The 23,566-nt window shown below is 39.6% G+C and overlaps 1 protein-coding gene across 2 annotated transcripts in view; it reads left to right on the forward strand.

Moving 5' to 3' along the window:
• Positions 1-5,840: 5,840 nt before the first annotated feature.
• Positions 5,841-23,566, forward strand: part of prkcbb (protein kinase C, beta b) — a 134,000-nt gene continuing 116,274 nt past the window's right edge. Inside the window, exons 1-4 of one of the 2 annotated variants that reach the window (XM_042505737.2) lie at positions 5,841-6,218; positions 9,829-9,876; positions 11,580-12,002; positions 13,731-13,762. In XM_042505737.2, the coding sequence (XP_042361671.1) occupies positions 11,824-12,002; positions 13,731-13,762 (211 nt within the window). In that variant the 5' untranslated portion in view covers positions 5,841-6,218; positions 9,829-9,876; positions 11,580-11,823. The remainder of the gene's footprint in view (positions 6,219-9,828; positions 9,877-11,579; positions 12,003-13,730; positions 13,763-23,566) is intronic. The other variant, XM_042505736.2, reaches the window with a different exon arrangement.

Consider the following 23,566-nt stretch of genomic DNA (forward strand, 5'->3'; position numbering starts at 1 on the left):
TCTGCATCAAGAATGCAACAAGTATGCAGCTCTGTCTCCCTCTAGTGGCAGATGAGAGTTTAGACACTGGTCTCAAAACCAAGAATACTAGTACTCTACATTTATTATATTTTATGCATTATTATGTGAATAAATACATGATAAAAATTGACAAAAAATAAAAACAAAAAAATACTTCACATGTGAGGTTTATCTGAAATTAATTGCAAATTTGGCCACTGAAAAAAAAATCTATGACAAAAAAATCTATATGTTTTATGCATTCATGAGAAAATAAATAAAATTTAAATAATTAACAAAAAATTAAGTAAATAAACATCCACATGCAGGCTCTTTCTAAAATGGTTTGAACATTTGGTTGCTAAAAAATAAAATCACATTTATGACCCAAAATAAAAATAAAAAACATGCTGTAAAGAAGCATTATAGACTGGCATGAGGTGCGTGAAAACTGTGAGGAAATACAAGTCATAGAATTGAAGATATGGTGGGTGTGGGAAACTGAAAAAAACAGGAAAAAACAAAAGGTGGTGCATGGTAAAAGGTGAAAAGTAAAAAAGCTACAGTATATGAGAAAATAAATGCGGCAGGCGAAGACAAGATTACTGTACACTGGCTCAGGTCTATAGCTCGTGGCCACTAGAGTGCACCGTTTTGTCATTTTGGATCAATTCCTGTGCTTTAGTGGAGAGAGAAAGCAGAGAGACCCAGTGAGAGTGAAATAAAAGAGCGAGAGAGAGGTCATAATAAGGTGCAGTGTGGGTGTGTTTTGCTAGATGAGAGATGGAGATCGCCACCAGGCTGGAGGTAGAAAGTCTCTCACTATCTTCTCCCTCTCTCTCTTTATTTCCCTCCCTGTACATCTTTCTCTGTCTCTCTCTCCCATGAAATCCAGTCTTTCATACAGTATATAAATAGCAGTACTGTACATTGTGTAATGAGTGTTTTTTATTTATTGGTTCCTTGTTGCTCGTATGATGCTCAAAGATCAAGGCAATTATTGTTAGTGCACATGTTTATTCTTGAGTGGGCAGAGGATATGGTGGGAAATGTGCTCTTTATCACATTCACCTGCTTAAGACGGCTGCAAAATAAGCAGCTAATGTGTGACTATTGCATTGTCATTGTGTGTATTCATATACCTGTCATATCCCTCCTACTGTGAAAAGGTCAGCATGCATACTTCCTCCCCGGTGGGAAGCCAGCGGGGGATTGTGTTCTTGTCACTGCACTGTTGACTCCCGCAGGGTCATCTGGATGTGAAAGGGTTAATCTGCACCCACATGCATGTGATTTTTCTCCTGGTGAAGCTACTCTCCGACAGGTGAAACCAAGCAGCTGGCACAGGTCCACCCGCATCTGAGGAGAAATGTTGTTTACACCATCCCCGGGCCAACAGTGGGAGTTAGCAGCAACAGGAAGTGCAGTGTGAGGGGAATTGGCTGTTCCAATGTGGGAGAAAAAGGGAAAATGTGCAGAAAAATACATGAATAAAATGTGAGATGTCCTCCAGCAAATCACTGTCTTGTGTGCTTCAATCCTGAGCAGGTTTGCCTACTCAGGTGTGCTGGGACACACACACACACACTCACATACGTAAATTATTGTGGATTATTAGATTGCATTTTGCATCTAGAGCTTCTCAAATCTAAATAATTATTTCAATGCCTGCATATTTATATCATACATAATTTGCGATGTTGTTTTTAATTGTTTTTGTGAACAAAAGTCTAAGATAATTTTTAAAATGGTTTACTTTAGAGCACAAAGAAAGGAAGCAAGAAGGAGCACTGTGCAATATTATAAAACATTCATTCTGTAACCCCACTGGCTTTAAAAAACTGTAATGTATAACAATAATTCCCAAGGTTCTTAAAGGACCAACATAGTCCTTGAGACAGTTTGAGGACATTTTGCTCGCTACTCTGACAGCAGATAAAAAGCCCTCTATATGTAGCTTTTAAAAGCCACACAAGATGACCTAACAATACAGTCTTCTTAGACAGATTTACCTGAAATGGGAACAAATTAAAATAAAGCTGTACAGTGACTCACCCATCTGTCATGTGTAGAGTGTCTTTAGCAATATTTAAAGGTTTTATTTATAAAAGCTGTACGTCCAGTCTGGAGAAGAAAAAAAATGACCCACCTAAGATTCATCATCATCAGACAGATGGATTGTACCCTCATAAAGACGACTGTTATGTAAGCAAAGGTCTCTTGATGACTCATGACTTAAACAACGAGCCAAATGTGCTTAACTTTCATTTCCAGCCGTCATTCTGTAATAGACTGCTGCACATATGATGTTAGCTGTTTTTAAACTCAATTTTGCTACAAATATTAATTTAGTTTTACTTTAGATTGGCTGAAAATGAAGCTGCCTTTTGCACTTTAATCAAACAGTCCAGCATTAACACTTTCTATCCAAGAGTTATGGTGTTACACATTCATTGAAAGTCATTTTATATTCTGTATGCCGGAGTGGCTAAACTTAATACAAACGCTGTATGTGGTGTTGATCCTTAAATGTGTGCATGCATTTATGTTTGGATGTGTGTACCTCTGTGTGTGCGTGTGTGTGTGTGTGTGTGCTTATGACCTGCCCTCATGTTGTACCTTGTTTGACAAAAATAGTACGCGATTTTAGTCTGGATCACAGATCCAGAGCTGACCTGTTTGTGCTGCTCTGAGGGAGAAAACATAATTTCTTTGACCTCATATGTAACGAAGATGTCAATCTTTGCCAATGACTCTAAACTGGGGTGTTGTAAAGAACCACAGCTGCCTCTCTGAAACCACGCCACCAAATGTGAAATTATGAATGAGTCTATATGAAAAGGAGGGTTAGCATATTGATAAAACTTATTGAGGTATTCTATGAAAATTTTGTCCTCATTGTGATTTTTCACTTTGAAAACACACGATAAATTGTCTTATGGGGCAAAATACCATACAGTACAGTGTTTAACCCTTCAAAACCAGGATCGTCATCAGTTTTCTTGTGCTGCATTCAGATGAGCAAATTGGCTTGATTCCTCTTGAAAACATGGGGAGAAAGGCAACCTGGCAAGAATGTGATCAGTGGTGCTGCTTGCAGTTAGTCAGACAGGTATGTGGGTGGGAACTTAATATGAGATTGCTACTGCGCAGACTCTGGCTCCAAATTATGTCACCACTGAAAGAGGGCAGCAACTCTTTCCATCTTTATATACAGTCTATGGGGCTGGCACAAACCCTCAATTGAATATAACTGGAAGCGCGTTCAAGTGACTGCAGCTTTCTGCTGACATTCATTGCAGAAAGAATGTTCAAGCCTTTTTATGTTCACCATTTATTAATTGCTATATAGAGTTTTCCAAAATATTATCATTTAAGCATCCAAGGACAATACACCAGTCCCTGATGTAGCTATTGTCTGTATTGTCTGTAAATGTCTAAAACTTGCCATTACCCCACAGAAGCACACACAAACTGCAAATGGTCCATTACAACTCTGCCTTTAACATTTTTACATATATCACTGTTTACTGGAACACACACTATCCACCCCTGTGCTGCTCGAGGTGTCAAACACAACACACATGCAGAGACAATCACACAGCCTCAAACATGTTATGTACAATAAACACAAAATAGCACACACAAGCACACACTCCTGCACACAGCCAAAGAGAGAGCAGGAAAGAAAGAGAGAGAGAGAAGTGCAGATATGCAAATGTCGTGTGAAAGCAGCAGAATGAGCTTTCTGCGGTTTCAGATCAATGATGTTTGAGCTGTATTCAACAACCCTTAAAATGACAGAGACGGGGGGTTGAGGGGCGCAGAGAGGGAAACAGACAGAGGAGAGAGTGAGAGAGAGCGAGGCAGGAAGGACCAGAGTCATTAGAGACACACAAAAGTTACATAAGTGTAGTAATTGTGCTCGTATGTGTGGGTTTGCCACATAACCTACCTTTGGCTAAACATACTGCACCTGTGTGTGCATGTTTGTGTGTGTGTGTGTGTGTGTGTGTGTGTGTGTGTGTGGGCTATGCAATATATCCCTCTACAGACCAGCTTGTATAGGACACAAAGAGTGTGTGGGAGTAGGTAGATAAAATGTGTTTAAGTGTGTATGTAAGGGTTATAGCTTTAAAGTGGCGTACTTGTGATAATGGCTGGCCGTGTTTGTGAGTTTGTGTACATTTCCGTTATTTTTTAACAAGAAAGAGATGCAGGGAGAAAAAGCTTTGTGCATCATTTGAAGGTAAAAAAAAAATAATCAAAGAACTGAGTCAAGACAAGCAATCAAAACTCTATATAACAATGCACCTATGAGGGTCTGCACTTATGTGACTATTTGTGCGTCAGAGCAGGCTCTGTTCTGTAGTCGCTGGATGACGGAGGAAACAACAGGTTTATATAACGACTCCCTCCCTTTGTGGAGGAAAATGATGACAAAAAAAGGACCATGGGATTGGAGAGGAAATATGCTTGGAGAGAGACAGAGGCGGAAGATGGAGCATTGAGACAGAAAATGAGGAGGTAATGGTGGAACACAGAGACAGAATATAGCAGAGAGAGAAAGAGACAGAGACAGGGGAGTCTTTTGGAGGACTGGATGCATGACAGAAAGAAAGGAACCAAGAAAAAAACAGGAAGCAAGAGATAGAAAGTTAAAGAAAAACAGAAAAACACCTGCACTGTGCTGCATTCAGTTGACATGATCAACTATTGAAGAACATTTCTGTCAGTGTGATAAAAAAAATAGAAGATCCTGTAAGTTGTAATAATGAGAAATTCTCTAAAAATGACTTAGTATCTCAAAATGATGATTACCTTTCTCAGAAAGAAATGGCTTAGAATCTCAAAACAAAAGCTTGCATGATATTTGATTTTTACTATACAATTATTGTGTTCAATACAGTTTGTGATAATTATACACATTGGTGCAATATTTTAAGACTTTTTTGGGGAAAAAAGCTATCCTTCCAATTCAATTTATTTATTTATTTTTATTTTCTTATTTTATTTTCTTTATACATTTTGTCTCTTTTTTGGCAAATGAGTTACATTCAAAATATGAGTGCAGGACAGGGAAAAAAAGTCTGTCACTATAACTGCACAAAAATGTACCAAAAGATCAATTACAATTAAAGCATAGTGAAAAGGGAACCTGATGGCATTGGGGCAGGAAGACAAAGCGAAAGATTTCAAGAGGCGCTAGATTATTTACACAATATTATCGCATGTGTATTATTAATACAATATAAAAATTTAATTTTTAAAAAATTTTAATTATCGTCAGTATTGGTATGTTTCTACACCCCAACTCAAAATTAGGAGAAAATTCTCAAATTATTTAACATAAGGTCTCAAAATAACAAGAGGCTTTTTCAAAATAATAATAATGATGAACTTTCTCAAACTTATGGTTAATCTCTGTATTTTGCAATATAACAGTAAGTCAATGTTTTGCTAAACTTTCTTATTATCTTGAAATACCAAGTCATTACTTTGAAATTCTTTGAAAGTCAATATTTGTCATAAAATGATAACTTTTTTGGATAAAGTTTCACACTGTTTTGTGATACTAAGTCATTATTTTGAGAAACTTTCTCACCACAATGAATATCTATTTCTTCATTACATTGGTAGATAAGGGTTTCCATACTAATCAGGCTGTAGTTAATGGAATATAAATAAAAAAAAAACAACTTTAACAATCCTCATTTATTTTCAAGATTGTCACGCTTTTTTTGTAACTGTTTTCCTACATTTCCCAGAATGCTTCTCAACAAGCACCAGGAAACAGCCACGGAGGCAGAGGGGCCTAATACATCCATGGGGCCTACACGTCTCTCCTGGCAGGCGTTTGGATACATCAGACACAGGTGTAACTGGTCATTTTATGATGGTGCTTCTGCAGCACTGAGTTAAATGTTGAAGAAAGGTATTTTTAAGTTATAGGATAAATGGGAGTGACAGTGAAGCTAAAAATATAATTCACAGTCTTAAGTAACCATTTTACAGCTTGCAGAATGGTCAATTAAGGCTAATGGTGTTGGTAAAGTTGGTTTTTGTCACCCATTTTTTGGATTTTAATAGCAAGCAAAGCACAGATGTTGCAGATAATGCTATCGGTGGCTAACATGCAGCAGGCCGCTTCATTAGCCTCCTCAGTAGCTCCTCTCCCACGGACTCACTGTAACATCACTGCAGGTCCACACACAATGGTGAGTTTCAGACACATTCTCAGAAAAACTCTAATATTTAGCATTAATATTACAGTTGTAAAAATGTTTTAGTGGCAGCAAGTAGAAAAACTATTAACATTTTTCCATTAACAACAAGAATATTTAATGTTTAATATCTAAAATATACATTCAGACAGGAGTTTATTATGTGTAGCAAGATGGTGATGCATAAACCAACACACTGTTGTTAGAAATAAATTGGAAGAATAGCCAATTTTGTTTTAAATACCACAAAATTGAAAACATTTAACCCGGAAAATGAACAATCTAAAATCCTTGTAGATTTCCTTCAGGATAACTGTTTTTATTTCAGGATGTTTTCCTATAGCAACCTTACAAAAAAATACTGTAAAGTTAATTCTCCTCCTCCTCTTCAGACTTTTTAGACACATACATGCCATTATAGCGAGGGCTCAATTTGATGGCTTAGATGGATGATGCACACCGACAATGTTTTTCTTGCATATTGACGTTGAAGGATGTATGTCGTAGCCTGTGATTTAGTAGGTGATGTCACTGAATAGTGTAGCTTACACTAAACTTATAAGATTGCAAAAACCTCACAGTCTGCAGGATGCTTTTGCTGCCATGCAGGCGAGATGCTGTCGGCTCTTGTTATAGCTCTCCAACATTTTTAAGAAACTTAAAAAAATGCTCAAATGTCTGGCTAACTGTCTCATTTGGAAACTGGAGTTTCCTTGATATCCTTAATGCTATGAAACTAAACTCTTGCTCCTAGGGTGATTGAAATGCTTGTTTGCACTTCAGCTCAAAAAAATTGTCTTTGTCTGCCATTTTCTTTCGAGCGCCTGATCAATGGCGCGTATACGTAACTCTAAACAGAGATGAAAAGCAAGCGAGATGACTCACTCCCTGCCTACTTTCATCATCAGCTGCAATTCTTACTGTTGAGTCCTGAATAACTGAGATTTATTGGTAGCAATTCATCAGGGGAGATTTGTGATGCACAAGTCCGATTAAAAGAAATTTTAAAAATATACATCTTTAAAAGTAATTTGATGAGATTTTGTTAATGATAAAACCAGTGAAATACCTGCTGCCATCCACATCTTGTCGGACATCCAAGCTGGCTTGCCGGCATAGATGCTCGCCCTAGTTCAATAGCCCGGGGGAACAGTTACATCACATCCTGTATATTGATGAAATTGAAAGAGATCAGCGGCTTATGGTGCGAAATGATGGGTCACTGTGTCACAGTCTATACATACACACAGGCCCAGTCAGGTACGCTTACGTCACCGTCTCTTGATGCCTGGTACCATTGTAAACTAAGACGATCTTATCGCCTCGCAGACGTCGAGACAGACGATTATGTAAGAGTGTATGTGTGTCTTTAATGTGGAATGAATAAGCGAGGTAATGTGGACCAGAGAGGTTAAAAACTGAGATCTGAGCTGGAAGCTACATCTACAGTAAACCTTGTATTGATGAGCAAAACTGCACACACTGTTATATGTCCTGCAGCTAAATCAATCTCATCTAGGTCATTCACTGCCAGCTGACTGCCATGTTGTGTGTGTGTGTGTGTGTGTGTGTGTGTGTGTGTGTGTGGAGCATGTACCAGTTGGGACTATGGTTGTCACTGTACTGAAATGAGATTCTGTGGCCTTAAAACAGGTGGAACATCAATATTATTACTGTATCAGTTGCATGTACATCTTGTTTTTAACGTTTGCTGTATGTATATGAAGGATCATCGCCACAGCAGCGATGTCCTGCTTCACACTCCTTGTCCCTGCATGACTGTCATCACACCTCTCACATTCCTCTCTCTGCATTTACTATAATGAGAGATGCAGGTGGCTAAATAGGTTTCTTGGCTCTTTCTATGAAGCATCATATTCACAGATCAAATGACTCAGGAAGTCATATAATTTAATACCTTAAATGCATCTTGGGAAAACTTTGTGACATGAAATTCATCCAACAATCGCAGATGATGATCCTCCAAAATCCCTTTGAAAGCAAAAGTCTTAAGATGAGTCAGAACTCAGCAACTGTGCTTGCTTTCAATGCCAGCACTCAGACTTAGAGAGTCTGCGTCTATTTTCCCTTCCCCAAATGAGAGATATCTCTTTTTGGAAACGAGCACTTGAATTTCAAATATTGAATGTCATTCTTTGTGTTTACTGTTGGCTGTAGTGCTGATTTAAGAGATGGCGTTTATTCTGCTGCTTCATATAACAGCGTTTGCATAACTTGCTCCAGATAAATGTGAATCTCAAAGTGGAACACATCGTTCTACATGTAAAGACGAGACGTTAGAGCAAAAAATGGACATTTCAAACACATTTTAACTGTGGTTTCAGACTGAGGTCCTTGACACCATCTGCAGATGGAGCTGTGTAACGCAGCTGTGTTTGGAGGTCTGAGACAAGGCAAAGTTCACACAGAAAAAATCTGACCTGGTACTTGTCACGACTTTTGCCATCTGAATGCCAACCAGTTCTCGACTTTTGTGCGGAAAACATGAACTCACAGGATCCAGCTGAAGGTAGCGTCAACTCAGTGGCCACTTTATTTGGTTCATCTTGCTAGTACAGGGTTGGACCTGCTTTTGTCCTCAGAACTGCCGTAGTTATTTGTCTAGTGCTTGGAAAATCCCTCAGAGATTTTGGTCCATGTTGTTGACGTGATAGTATCATGCTGTTGCTGGAGATTTGTTGGCTGCACATTCATGATGCAAATCACCTGATCCACCACGCCTAAAGGCGCTCCATTAGATTATGAACTGGTGACTGTGTAGGCATTTTGAGTATATTAAAGTGGACAAGAAACCAGTTTGAGATATTTAAACTTGAGTTGTGTTATTCTACTGGACATAAAGAGATTCAAAAAAGTCTGAGGAAGTGTGTTTTGCCTTGAAACGTCACTTATTTTGCAGAATAAATGAACGGTGGAGTGCATTTTAGCACAGACAGGACTGTGTATATGGTGATATATGGTGTCCACCAACAAACTGTAGTTACTGATGTTTCATATATAGAGATTGTCGCTATTTGTAGTTTCAAACTCCTGTCCCTAGTTGGGCTTTTTGTAAAGAAAAAGGGCAAAAAATATCAAGGTTACATACAAAACATCCATACAATAATGGTTATGGTAAAAAGACAATAAAAATGTAAACATTTATGTCAACATTACATAGAATTACAACATACAGTTAGAGTATAAAAAACAAAAATACCAATGTTACATACACTTACCACACTCAACTAAAAGACATTATTAAATAGTTAAAAATGCTCACATCTCCGATTTTGCTTAAGCCAACCTTCAACACTTTTGTTAAAAATCTTAATATCTTGCGTTTTATTTCGGTTGGTAGTGTGTTCCACATTTTAGAGCCTTTAATGGAAAAGGCTGACCTCCCTAAGGAGGTCTTCAGATATCACATATCACATGAAAGTAGCATTAGGGGAGGATTTCTTTGCAGTCAGTGGTGAACTGGAACAACTATCAGCTAGAAAACACTTTTTGAGCCATGACAAAGGCCAAAATGTGGCATGTACCTTTTTTCCAGCCTAGTTGATTGCCTGAAATGCCTTTTGCTCTGTGCTTTCGCCTGCAGATCGCCATCGGCCACTTAAGAGGAGTGAGGAGTCAGCAGTCAATGCAGGTATAAAACGATCAATAAAACATGTTTTTGTAACAATTGTAACATCACTGCAGCCATTTGAGGTCCTTGAGCATTCAGTCATGAATGTGCAAAAAAACCATCAGGCTGATCGGTCCTGTCGTTTTTGAGATTAGTTGCAGACTGAAAGACGCACACACACAACCTCAAGCATTATACCGCCTGGCTCGAGCCTGATGGGGATAATGACCATTTCAGTGAACATAGACATGTCTGTGTTGTTTTGTAGACTTGTGATAAAAAATGTGAACCTATCCTTTAATTTATGGGAGGTTACAATTTGAGGAAGTGTATTGATTTATCAGGATTATCCCACAGCAGTCTCATCATTTAATCCATTACAAAGATTTTTTTTTTTAGGAAATTTCCTTTGCCCCAATGTACAGCCCATCAGAATAACAGTATGGAGTGGTTCTCAAGCTTTTTCATGTCAAGGACCCCTGAAATAATACACCTTAGGTCATAGGTCCCTATTTGATAGTATTGTGCCTCAGGGGAATCCATCTGAAAAGATTTGTTGTGATGGTGATGTAGTATTTTTGACAAAGAATGGGAAAAAAAATGAATGAAATACAATCATTTCACATTAGTTACTTATTCTAGTGTTGTCCGGTAATTGTCCAGATAGCCCATGTTTTCTCCTCGTGTGAGGGAGCTATGCAACATCTGGTTTAATACTTTTATTTTTGCACACTTAAAACACTTGTGGCCAAAATAAAGCGTACAATGCAGGAGAGGCAAAAAACTGAGTTGGCTTATTGAAAGCCTCCACCCAAAATAAGGTTCTTTTTGTAAATTCTGTCGTAGAGGACGGCAAAAAGTTGAAATGTTTTAACTTCGGTGCGGTAATATCTGCCGTTACTGTTGCTGGTGTTCTCTGCTGGCCTCACCTATTTTACCGTCCTGCTCTTGCCCAGAAAAATTATATCCAGTTTGCCGTCGCTGTCTGCCTGATTACATGTGAAGGCAGCATAATTCTCCTAAGAACCCCTGGGGGTCCCCGGACCCCTGTTTGAGAACCACTGTGCAAGGCTACGGCGATAGAAGATTTCAACCAACCTTTATCGCCCACTCTCAGGCAACATAAACTCACCTCATAAACAAAAAACAGCTGTCCACCAACGCAGATGATCTTCAGCTTAACACTTTAAATTTTAGCATTACCTTTAGTATGACAAAGGACACTGAAAAGCTAAGATGATATTATTTTAGAAACATATTTTGTTTGAATATTTGACAGACAAAACACCAATTCAGCTTTGCAATGCTTGGTATTTTAAAGTCACATTTAACCAACTAATTAAACTGCACTTTTAGGTAGAAAGTGTCAGGCCACAGAGAGGTAAATGAGCTTTTACAGTTCAGACTCTCCAAATAACACTTAAATGTCAAAGAAAAGAGAGGAAGTTAAATCTCTCTCTCTGCTCTCTCTTTCACTCTCTCTCTCCCCTCTCTCTCCTCTCTCTCTCTCTCTCTCTCCCTCCCTCTCCTCTCTCTCTCTCTCTCTCTCTCCCTCTCTCCTCTCTCTCCTCTCTCTCTCCCTCTCTCCTCTCTCTCCCTCTCTCCTCTCTCCTCTCTCTCCTCTCTCTCCTCTCTCTCTCCTCTCTCTCTCCCTCTCTCCTCTCTCTCTCCTCTCTCTCTCCCTCTCTCCTCTCTCTCTCTCTCTCTCTCTCTCTCTCTGGTAGTCACCGGCTCTCTGTGAGCTCAGAAGAAAAGGAGGAAGCGGAGTGAGAGCAGCGCAGCTCGTCTATTAACTGCAAAAGGACGAGATCACAAGAACCCTCAAACAAACTAGTTTTTTTAAACTCCTCTAATCGGAACAACGCGCGTGAGCGACTTTTGCAACCCGCAGAGCCGCTTTCAGCCTCCAACAACTTGCGTCGGTTCGCTTAAAGTCAAAATAAAGACAGTTGCACAGATAGTCGGAGAATGGCAGACTCGGCCGCGGCCAACAGCGACGGGGAGGACGGACCCCGCGAGCCCATGCGGGGCTTCGCGCGCCAGGGAGCCCTCCGCCAGAAGAACGTGCACGAGGTGAAGGACCACAAATTCATCGCGCGCTTCTTCAAGCAGCCCACCTTCTGCAGCCACTGCACCGACTTCATCTGGTGAGCAGCGGGGACGGTTTTTGATGGAGGGGGATAGTGTTAATTAGGTTGATGCTTTTTTATGCTGCTGTTTAAGAATAATGTCGAGAAATTTAAAAAATGGCAAGAATAAACTGATTTAAAAATAGATATTTAAGTTTAGCCATTAGTGCGTGCACCAAGATATGGAACATAAATAAGGGAGAAAATGACAGGACAAGTTCATGATAGAAGTCCAAAGAAAAGAAGAGATGAGGCCCATTGTTATGAAAAACACAAAATGGCTGTGGAATTTGATAGTATTACATCATTAAGTTACAGGAGGAATAAAGAAAGTGGGAGGTCTGCACTGGTTGCTCCTCAAAATAAACATTGATTTCATCTTATTCTTGCACTTGTTGATGCTATATTTGAAAGGTAGGGCAGCAGGGAAGACGGAGAGATATGTGGGCTGCAATGATAAGAAAGGAATCGCTGCAGACCGTTCCTTGTTTGATGGTATTAAGTAGGCAGAGGAACTGGGAGGCTGAGCAGCAATGAACTTAAAAAAAAGCAGTGAATTGCAGCCAGCAGGAAGAGTGGTAACACATGGGGTCAAACCGTGACATAAGTGCTGACACAACTTCAGCCTTCCTCGTCCTCCTCCTCCTCCTCCTTCTCTCATTATTTTCTTCTCAAAATCACCTGTGCAGACATGTCACCATGCAACCCACCAGGGCTTACGAGACAGTTACTCCGCTTGGGTTATTAAATGAGTTTCCGGCTCTAGGTTGGCCTAATTTGTCCCGCTTATTATCTTGCGCTGTGCACTACTCCCAAAACGGCCATTATTTAACTCCTGTGATGGGCTTTTTAATTTGTGAATGGCTAAATGATTTGACCTAGAAGACTGTGTGTGCGATCATAGGAATCTAAAGGGATGGTCTCACTGGTTGTAAATACCCCTTAAATAGAGGAACATTGTGCACCCGGTGTAATTGCTTGACCTGTTTAGATTATCAAACATCTTTCTGTCTCTCTCTACCTCTCTCTATCTCTCTCTCTATCTATCTGTCTATCTATCTGTCTATCTGGGTCAATATGCATAATGAGAAAGCATAATGATAGGAACAATATGTGCACTGAGTGATTTCACAACCCTAGAGATTATCTATTTGTAGCCACCATATGAAAATGAGCAGGGCTAAATGTGTGTGTGTGTGTGTGTGTGTGTGTGTGTGTGTGCGCGCATACGTGCACCTGCAGGCAATCTTCCTCATATCATTGAGTAGGTGTGGTTGACCATTATGGCCTGGGGCAGCTGCAGCCCTGCCTAACTGAATTGTGAGCGAGTTTCCAGACCCAGGTTGACCTCAGTGCATGCACTATACTGTACAAGCAATGATCGAATGTCCTCGCCGCCTGCAGACTTCATTGTGTTCTTTTTGGATGGAAAGCTTTAGTACTGCACACAAGTGGCAGACAGTGTTTGACATTTGCTTTGACGCAAATGTCTTGAGGCAGAGAGAGAGAAGGTTTCAGAAATCCTTTTCCAAGTTCTGTGTGTGTGTTTGTGTGTGTGTGTGTGTGTGTGTGTGTGTGTGTGTGTGTGTGTGTGTGTGTGTGTGTGTGTGTGAGAGAGAGAGAGAGAGAGAGAGAGAGAGAGAGAGAGAGAGAGAGTAGTAGTAGTAGTGTGTGTGTGTGTGTGTGTGTGCACATCTGTGCCTATACACTGTTCAACCTGTTTTTTTGTGTATGTTCTCTTTACAGGGGGTTTGGCAAGCAGGGATTCCAGTGTCAAGGTAGGTGGATTAAACACACACACACACACACACACACACACACACACACACACACACACACACACACAAAGAGATGTGCAAAGGTGGTGCTCCACTGATTAATCCTTCAAAGCCTGAGCAAATTGCTCTGAATCCTGTCAAAAACATGGGAAGAAATTGAGCACATTAACAAGAAATGACCCAAAAATTAAAAAAAGGAAAAATTTGTAAAGAAAATAAAGAAAAAAAAAGAAAATAATCCCAAAGCAAAACAGAAAACAAGGAAAAGACCAGAGAGAAGTGCTTTAAAAAACTTATAATAATTCTGTCTCAAAATAAAAAAAATAGAATCCTTTAAAATATAAAATATTCTAAATCTACTACTTTCTTACAATTTGGGGAACATTTCTTGCAAAGTTGCTCATTGCCTTGTTTCCCATGTTTGTCCCTTGATGCTGATCCAGGTTTCAAAGGGTTAATGTTATATTTGTCCACAGTACTTTATCTTGTTGTATTCCTTTTTTTTCTGCTCAAATTGTCTCTTCAGTTTTCTCATTTCCCCACTTTCCAGCTCCCTGTTTTTGAGGTTCAGATTGTAAAACCAATCTTAGATTTAATCTCTTTAATCCTCTCCTCTCCTCCGCACCTTTATCACCTGCTTCTTTTTCTTTCTCTCTCCACCTCAGTACTCCTCTCTTCTTTATTTTCTTTTTCCCCAGAGTGCTCAACTGAACACGTGCTCTTAGCTTGTGTTTCTGATTCAAAGGAAAAAATCATTTTAAAAAAGCACCAGGAAATAGTCAGTCATAAGTTTTCAGTCGTTGCACCTAAAAAATTGACCCTTTGTCATTTTTTCAGCATGCGGGTTGTGGTAACACTAGCCATAATAGCTAGAAAAAAAGAATATTTTATTTGCAAAATGGCTAAGCTGTTTCTAACAGTTTTCAGGTGATTTGCCATGCTGGTTGTAGATTTGCAATATCTGTCACCTGACATTTTGAGACAGGTGACAGATATTGCAAATCTACGCATCCACTGAAGCGTTAACAACACGGCCCCTACAAACCCCGCCAACCACCAGTACAAGGCTTCATCAACTATTTTACATATTTTCTTTCTTCCCCTTTGTAAACTTTATTTTAACTTTTGTTTGGGTTTTTTAACAAGCTTTTGAACCACATAAACCCTTTCTTGTATCCTCAATGACTGCAGTTTTATGAAAATAAGGGCATTTCATTGTTTATTCAGTGTTATTATTTCAGAGTAGGTTTTAATGAACACTATTTCCAAAGCTCAAATCTTGATTCAAAACATCACTAGCTTGACAGGCCAGGCAGCCTCCCCGCTGTGAGATTTATTCAAAGCATCGTAGTTTTAAATAGTCTTGCAACTCCATGAGATTTGTTGGGAACAAAGAACAATATCACAAAGCTCTTACTCCAGTCTGGGAGTACAATAACTATTGCTGAAAAGAAAGAACAGACAACTGATTTCATGTCAGATGTGTTTGTGTTGGATACTAGAAAAATATTCTGCACCTTTTTAAAGATAATGAGAGCTGAAGATGAATGCATCTGTGGATTTAGCTTTTCAAGTGAACAGAGCCATTACAGATCAGTGGAAAAAGTCTCTGTGGGGAAGCACACGGTGCAGCAGAAACAAGTCTGGAAGTGGAGGCAGGACTTTGGTGCTTTATTCACAGTGGAGAACACTGTAGGTGTAGATTTAGGTATTGATAGTTGGAAGGTGATCAAGGATGTGGAAGGAAGTGAGTCAGCTCGAAACACTGCTGTATAATCAAAAGTGTATTTATTTATAAAATGTAAAATTAGATAATAAGATGTGGGCTTTTTTTCACAACAGACATCTTGAATTTATAGTCATAGTAGGAAAAGACTCAGGTGTTACTAACGATGGCTCTTTTCTGTTCAAGTGTGCCAGTAAGTCATGACAGTGGGACAATGAGCCAGCATGCACAATACCGGAGCCTAAAACTAAAGCAGTTAAATTGAATTCTGTCGTCAATCATGTCAATCAGGAGAGACAGGAAAATAAAAGAAAGATAATTGTTTAATTGCAGGTGTATGGATTAGCAGTTGATGTTATGATTAAGGTTTGACAGAAAGGCTTTGGTGCTTGGACTCCAGGGGGAGATCTGTAATCCAGCAGCATCTAAGCAGCAGCGAGATAAATCGCCCCATGGAGTCCAGACACTGGTGTTGGTGGTGACCGATGAATCTGCAAAGATTAGGCAGGTATGGGGAGGTGGAGGGTGCCGACTAACTGCAGCATGAAAGAAACACAGGCAGAAAGGGAACCATATTTAAAATATGAAGCAGTGAGATATAGGGTTGCACCAAAGTCGGGGACTCGAATCATCAGTCTGAGACCCCTCAGTCAACCAATAATGCTTCAAGTCGAGCCGTGGTTTTTCTGCGCAAGTGTACTTCGAGGGACTTCTTGGTCTCCAGATTTTGCTGCAGAGTGGGAGCTCTTGATCTTCACACTACTCTTTGCGGATGCGGACATGCAGCAGGAGCACAGAGGAAGAGAAAGACTGCAATTCATATCGAACAAACAAATCCAATTCCACTGGCATAATTATGAATCGGGTAGAGCCATAGTAAAGTAATAGGCTAACAGAGAGGATGCGTTACTGTGATATTGGTTAATGGTGATCAGCTAATGGAACAGCTGATATCTCAATTTACATCCCCTGACCATGTCATTATGAGTGAGCATGCATGTCAAAAGTAAAAAGCAGATATGAGAAATAAGCATGCAAAAGTACAGTCTTCTTTTTACATCAGTACTTTTCCTACTGTGTGAAAATATCTTCTGAAAAAGGCCTGTTTTGAACATAATTACTTGAAGAGACAAGTAAGCAAGAAATCCGTCACAGCTCAAAACGAGGCTGTGTGCAGCTTCTATGGAGGATAAAGTTAGAGGTTGAAGTTTGTTCATTTTGGATCACTTCATCAACATAGACAGTGTTCACTTCCTGAAATGATAAAGTGTAGAGAGGCATCTGATTTTGTGGCTCTAGCTGGTGTCATTTACTTAGAAAACACAGATGAAACTCACATGTCTTGTAGTGCAATTTAAAACGCCCAACTGATGAAGGAACCCTGATCTACTTTTTCTTTTCTCTGCTCTCTTTTCCCTCTGTGTCTTTTATCCACCATCCACATACAGCATCAGCTCTGTGGGTGTTGTTACAGGAAATGACATAAGCAATCAGAAAAACACATCCAGTCAACAAAAATGTTGTGTTGCTCTGGGCTTTGGTTTATTTTTTAATCAATTTGCCTGATGTCTTTTCCACTTGTATTAACAGCCAACTAGATGTGTTCAAGAATTTTCACGTCTCCTAGCAACAGTGAAATATTTAGACGCAGCCAGTTACAGTACATTATGCTGTAGGATGGACGAGGTGCTGTTCAGCACAGCAGTGGGTTAGCTGGTAATTGGCCCATGTGTATATGTAATGGGTCAATGGTGTCCTTTAGAGGATGCATCCGCTGCACTGTGGGGACCCTCGGTGCCTCTGGAGAGGAAGAGGGGAGGTTGTAGGTGTTGGGGTGTGTGTGCGCTCTGACACCAGGGCTGCAAGAGCGCACTGTTAGATGGATGGAAAAAAGGAAGAGGAGTGAAGTAAATGGTTTCACCTAGACAATTTCAGATCTCATTCCAGCGGGTGCCCAAAATAACACGCATATGTGTTTGAGTGTGTGTGAGCGACTTGGTAACAGAGGTTGCGGTTGCTTTCTTGTTGCCCTTCATTTTGACAAACGGGGTCATAAAAATCTCTCATAATGTTTTATTAACTATCATTTTAATTTTTTTTAGAATTAGACATAAAAGTGTACTCTGCAGGATTTTCCTAAAAAACATTTTTTAGACTACAGAAGTAATCCCTCTCAGTCTAGTCCCCCTAGAAGTGTGTGGTGGTGTATGCTCAGGTAAGGTGGGGGCTTTATGAAAAGGTCGTGACCAGGCACCAGAGCATAAAGCAGCACACGTCCAAGAGACACAGCACCAAAAAAACCCAAATATAGTGATGCAAAATGTTATTTTGATTCTGGGATTGGCTTTTACTTTAACTTTCACTAGTCAGCATGTTCACATACAGTAACCAAAAATCCTGCATAGCATACCTTTAGTCACATTTAATTTTCAAAAATCAATTAAATTGCCATGTGTAAATATGTATTTAAATATAATTTCAGTAAAATGGTACAAAACAATCTCATGCATGTACTGTAATGGTATGGATAGAGAAGATGAACAGACACATGCAAAGGAATTTAGGAAACTCAGCTGCTGTGAAATTTTACAGTGGTAATTAGCGATCTAACTGACCAATGAGATTGCTTAAGCAAACTAGACCATGAGGCCATGCACGTGAGATCAGAGAAAGACGAGAAAATAGCGAATAGGTGTGCACATGCCACCAACTGGACAGCGGTGTGATTTACTTCAAGTTACGGTAGACTGCCCTCAGTGTTCTTATCTGTCAAAATGATGGACAGCTTTTCTTCATCATTGTTAAAAAAAAATTAAGTCAATGACAGATTTTGTTTAACAGGATCTCTGTTTAGCAACAGTCTGCACTCATCCTCCATCAGGGGTGTGTGTGTGTGTGTGTGTGTGTGTGTGTGTGTGTGTTTGTGTGTTTGTGTGTTTGTTTGTTTGTTTGTGTGTGTGTGTGTGTGCATGTCCTGAGTTGCTCTTTGACTCATTTGTCCGTCTGCAGCAAGGTATCACTTCCCTAGAGCTTGGGGAGAAAGGGAATTCCTCTGCAAGGTCTCACACACACACACACACACACACACACACACACACACACACACACACACACACACACACTGAGAGTGAAGTGAAGTCGTGTTGAGGTTTGCTTTGCCTCCAGGGTTAACATTTTTTGGGTTTGTTTGACAGTCACATAGTTTTCACACAACTAAAGAGAGGGTGTTTTTCTGTCTATGCAGCATGATATATTGTAGCGTAGCCTATTAGATACATTTATATCTGATTAACATTAATGTAGTTAAGAGGTTTTTTATATTAATAATTTTTTATATTTGATATTACGTTTATATTTTTTATATTATTTATTATTTTTTTTATATTTTACATTATTGTATGACAGTTTATATTTACAGAATATGAGAGAAAGTGTATATGGCCTCTGCTGAGTGTTTACATGTCTCTCAATGAAAGGTTAAATCATCACCTGGCAGTCTGTGTTTACTGAAGCTCCTCTGTCTGTTGTGAGTTTATCAGTGCTATTACTGTCTCACATGGTTTTAATGGATTGCTTGTGTGCTTGTTACATGAACCAGATCACTCTGAAATGATCTTAGGTTTTTGTCATCACTTCTCTCTCACCTGACAATTGTTGCATTACAGGGTTTTAAAGTTTTGACCTCTTCAGCTTTGGTTGCTGTAAGTTCCTGTGATTGAAAGGAGAAAGATTATTTTAGCATATGCTGCTATGATTTCATGTCCAAACATGAAAATCATTTATCAAAATGCTTATTTATCGCTGTTTTGGGCCAGTTTAGTTGTAGATGAGCTGCAAAGTAAAGTGTCTAGAGAAAAAGCTAAATTCATTAGCAGCATTTGACATTGTTCCTCCTGGCCTTCATTCTGCCGCGTCATGGGTGAAAAAAAGGAAGCTATTTGTCTCTGCTGCATCAAGTAGATATATATTTTTAGCTGCTTTTTGCTAACACAGTCAGATTGATAGACAATGTGTTACAATAAAAAAATTTACTTTGTTGTAAACTGTAACAGTTTACAGTCAAATGTATAAATTGTTATACAGTGTTTAGTGGTACAGGTCCTTGTCTCTGTTGTATCAATTCAGGCAGTAGACTGTAGATTTAGCAGGGTGAGGCTGGGGGTCTGAGGGAAAACTCAGCCTCCCTAACAGTGCCTTTAACAGGTGTCACAAAGCAGCATCTTGTGGTAGTTTTGTTAGAAGGATGTGGTGTATAGTTGGCAGCTGATGTGATGCATGTAACTTCTATTTCCTGCCTAAATTAATATCAGTGATAAATAGTCTTGTTTGATGGCAGCATTACTTCAACTTTCCATTTCACAACAGTTAATATCTGCTGTTAAAAGAGAACATGCCTCAATGGCACCGGATGTCAGTATGACGTCAGAAAGATGTTGAAGTCTTAGGTTGAACAGATGTTTTTGGTTGGAATGAGAAATGGGTTAACGATATTTTAAACAACTTAGAGTTTCATGTTGGGTAGATGTTAACATTATGATATTTTGCAGGCATTGGGTTTTGGTCTCCATAACTTATGACAGAATGTCGTTATTCAACATTCTGGCAATGAGACTTTTGGTTCATTAACAACACAACTTAAAACCAAGAAAATATCAATATCATTGATATTGGCATTAGACATTGAACTTTGGTCACCTGTTGTCACAACCTAAATTCAATTTTATTCTCTAATCACGTTGGTGGCCTGCTGGGTGTACTCTACAGTTAGAGGTTCAAGTTTTCCACAGAAACTGAAACACAGAAAAAAATCCACTACACTGTCCACATGTTCACGCGCTCAGCTATCAAATATATTAAAAACTGTCCACAGCCGCAATTCCTTATGATGAGCAAAATTTACAGACCCTCAAAGGCCACATTTGAATCTTATAGGAGGTGACTTTTAGATGCTATTTATCCAGATTTAGTTTTAAGTTATTTTCAATAACTTACCTGTTTACTCTGTCTACACTTTTAATTCCTTCTCTGCTTTTCCATTGGTTAAAAGAGTGACTGAATGCTAAAAAGGAAGTAAAATACAGTTGTTTTAGGGGTTGCACAGTCTGACCCATTTTTTGCACTTTTGTATTTTGTAAGTTGGTGCTCTGTTTTGCTGGTCAGAGCTGCTCTCTGCTTCAGTGTTGTAGCTGTAAACAAAACATTAAAATGTCTCAGTGAAATTCTGCTGTTTAGTTTTCCATACACTACAAAGGGTGTGGGACTTACTAGGCATCAGCAGCTTATATTATGTAATGTGGTGTCTCTCAGAAGTGTGTGTGTGTGCGTGTGTGAGTTTTGACCATTATTCATACTTTGTGTGTGTGTGTGTATGTGTGTTTGTGTGTGCATTCACGTGCGTCATGCTTAATTTAATGAGCGTGAGCACTGATTTCCTTAATGGCTGTTTGTTCAGAACTGTGTGTTCTTTCATGCTTCCATGTAATTGGTTTTGTGTGTGTGTGTGCGCTTATGCACCCGTTCCTGAACGAGTGTGTTAATAATGAGTTGGGTTTTCAGTGTGTAACAGGTTGTCAAGTGTCCTCCACTGTCTCCTCACAGACTTAATGGAGAAATTATGCCTTAAGAGTGCTTGAGAGGGATGAACGGAGGGTGAGTGGCAGGAAGTGAGAGTAATGTGGCAAATAGGGCAATAAGGAGGGGATGGAAGAGAAAACAATTTAGATGCATGAAAATATGGAAAGGAAGGAGATGAGGATGGGAGGAGGGAGAAGCAAAGGAAGATGGAAAGGAATTAGTGGGGGTGGAATTCGTAGAGGGAGGAGGGAGAGACAAAAGGGGGAGAAAGTGAGTGGGAAGGGTGTAGGAAGGAGATGAGATTACATGTGATTTTCTTGAAAGTTCCAATGAAAGTAGCTCATAGCAAGCGCAGGGAAAAATAGAAAGAGGAAAGGCACGTTTAATGTCCTCAGAGAGCAATTACAAAAAAAATGCTATTTTCTCTGTGGTCTTGTAACGTTGCATGATGCAAAACATATTGCACAGAGAACATACAGTCTATAGTAAGATGATACAGGGAAGATAAAGAAGGCTTGGCTTGAAAAAAAAAGAGGAATTGATGAAGGCAGAAATAGAAGAGATGCACGCTCTCTGTAAGTTCTCCATAATGTATGCGATCCAGCATTCTGTTCAGCATCCTAAAATATAATCCTTTTATAGTGCATATGAGGCCTGCTTCTGCATAGGATGATGATGCCATCACAACAAACGGCTGAACATTTATTTTTTGCAGTCTGTTCAATTTTAAGGGATTCGATCATGTGGTATGTTGCTGCAGGCAAAGGACAATTACTTATATTCCAAAAAAAAAAAAACTGAATAAATTAAAAAAAAGGTTGAAAATGAATGAGAAAGGTATGCTGGAATGACACTCGAGCAGAGAGGTGGTGGGTGAGATTTTTCTGCCAGGCAGAGGAGATAATGGACGAGGGAAAGAGGTAGAACAGAGACGAGAGAGAGAGAGGAAGAGGCAGAGATAAAATGGTGTAGGCATGGAGTGTAGATTACACCTAAAACAAGCCCATGAAGGTGTCATTTGCTGCAGCTATTAGCAATCTTCAAAAGGAAAGAATGTATATAGTTATAAAAAGCACGAGTCGGGAGTTGTGTTCAAGCCTCCCTTTGACTCATGGCGTCTTTTGTGCTCTGGCTGCTGTTGGGCACGGTGCCCACAGCTCCTCTGGATTCACATAAAACGTTTTCCGCCTTTTTCATGAGCCTATTCAGGTTCAAATGAGTTGGTGAACATTTGCAAACATCTGTGTCTGTTGGCGGTGGTGAACGCAGCTCAGGTGCTTCTGCAATTCCAACCTGTGTGGGCGGGAGGTCTCGGGATCCTAAACCCTCCTCCTACACACACAAACATGCACGCACACACACACAGATCTCACAAATGCATGCACAAAAACAAAATGGGTAGTCATGCATGAAACACACACACAGAGCTGATGAGGTGTATCATTGAGCTCCTAAAGCAAAGAGAAACAGATAAAAACATATCTGATTTTGTCATCCTTTTTTCCACCTCCTTTTTGCTCTTCGTTTCCCAGATTTCTTTGACCTATCAGTCTCTCCTTTCTGCCTCACTTTGTCTTTTTGTCTTGCTGTGCTCCTCATCTTCTCCCCTTACATTCATCTTTCTGTTCTTTACCCTTTCTTTTCAGCTTTCTGTCCCTAACTCTACCCATCAGTCCCTTTACTTACCCTTCAACGTTCTGGCTTTCTCTGATTTCTCCCTCGACGTTCTTCTTGGTCTTCCCTCTCTCCTCCTTCCACCGTTTCTCCAGCTCCCCACTTCTCCCTCCACCCCTCCCTCTGTCTCCCCCTCTTTCTCTCTTGTGGCTGTGTGTTGGAAGCTGTGGGCTTTGATGCTTTTATAAATAGCCCAAGTGTTCCACTGAGAGTACCACCAAATGGGATGGATGGATGGATGGATGGATGGATGGATGGATGGGGGAGTGGAGAGGGGGATGGAAGAGGAGGGAGGGCTGAGTGTGTAGGTGTGAAGGGAGAACATTGAAAAGTGCTAGAAAAAAAAGGAAAGGATTAAAACGCGACAGAGGCAGACAGAGGTGCTTATTTAGAGAACAGAGAACACTGATCGAAGATTAAGGATGTGAAACTTAACCGTTTCTAGTCCTGCACGTCTCATAAACACCTGTAGTTCAAGAGGTCAAAGGCTTAAATACTGTATTTTAAAACCTTTGAAAAATAAGTAGCTTTTTCATGTTATGTGAAATAAACGTGTTTCAAGTAGCTAATATCTGAAATATTGGACATCTGTTGTAACAAAACAGCAGTTTTGGAAAAAAATCCTTATTAGTTGTCTAAATCCCCTCGATCAAAAAATACACACTGTAGAGATTTTTTTAAGGAGATTTCAAATCCCAATTTAGAAACATACAGTTGCTTGTAGGTCATTACTTGGCTCCACCATCGTAAGTGAAATGCATATCTCAGTTTCGTGTCAGCCATGATGGTATATTGAATGGTATATACGATAGTAATATGAATTTGGTTGG

The sequence above is a fragment of the Plectropomus leopardus genome, chromosome 18 (assembly GCF_026936395.1).
Source record: "Plectropomus leopardus strain MGB_pleo_1.0 chromosome 18, ASM2693639v1, whole genome shotgun sequence".
NCBI classification, from domain to species: Eukaryota; Metazoa; Chordata; class Actinopteri; order Perciformes; family Serranidae; genus Plectropomus; species Plectropomus leopardus.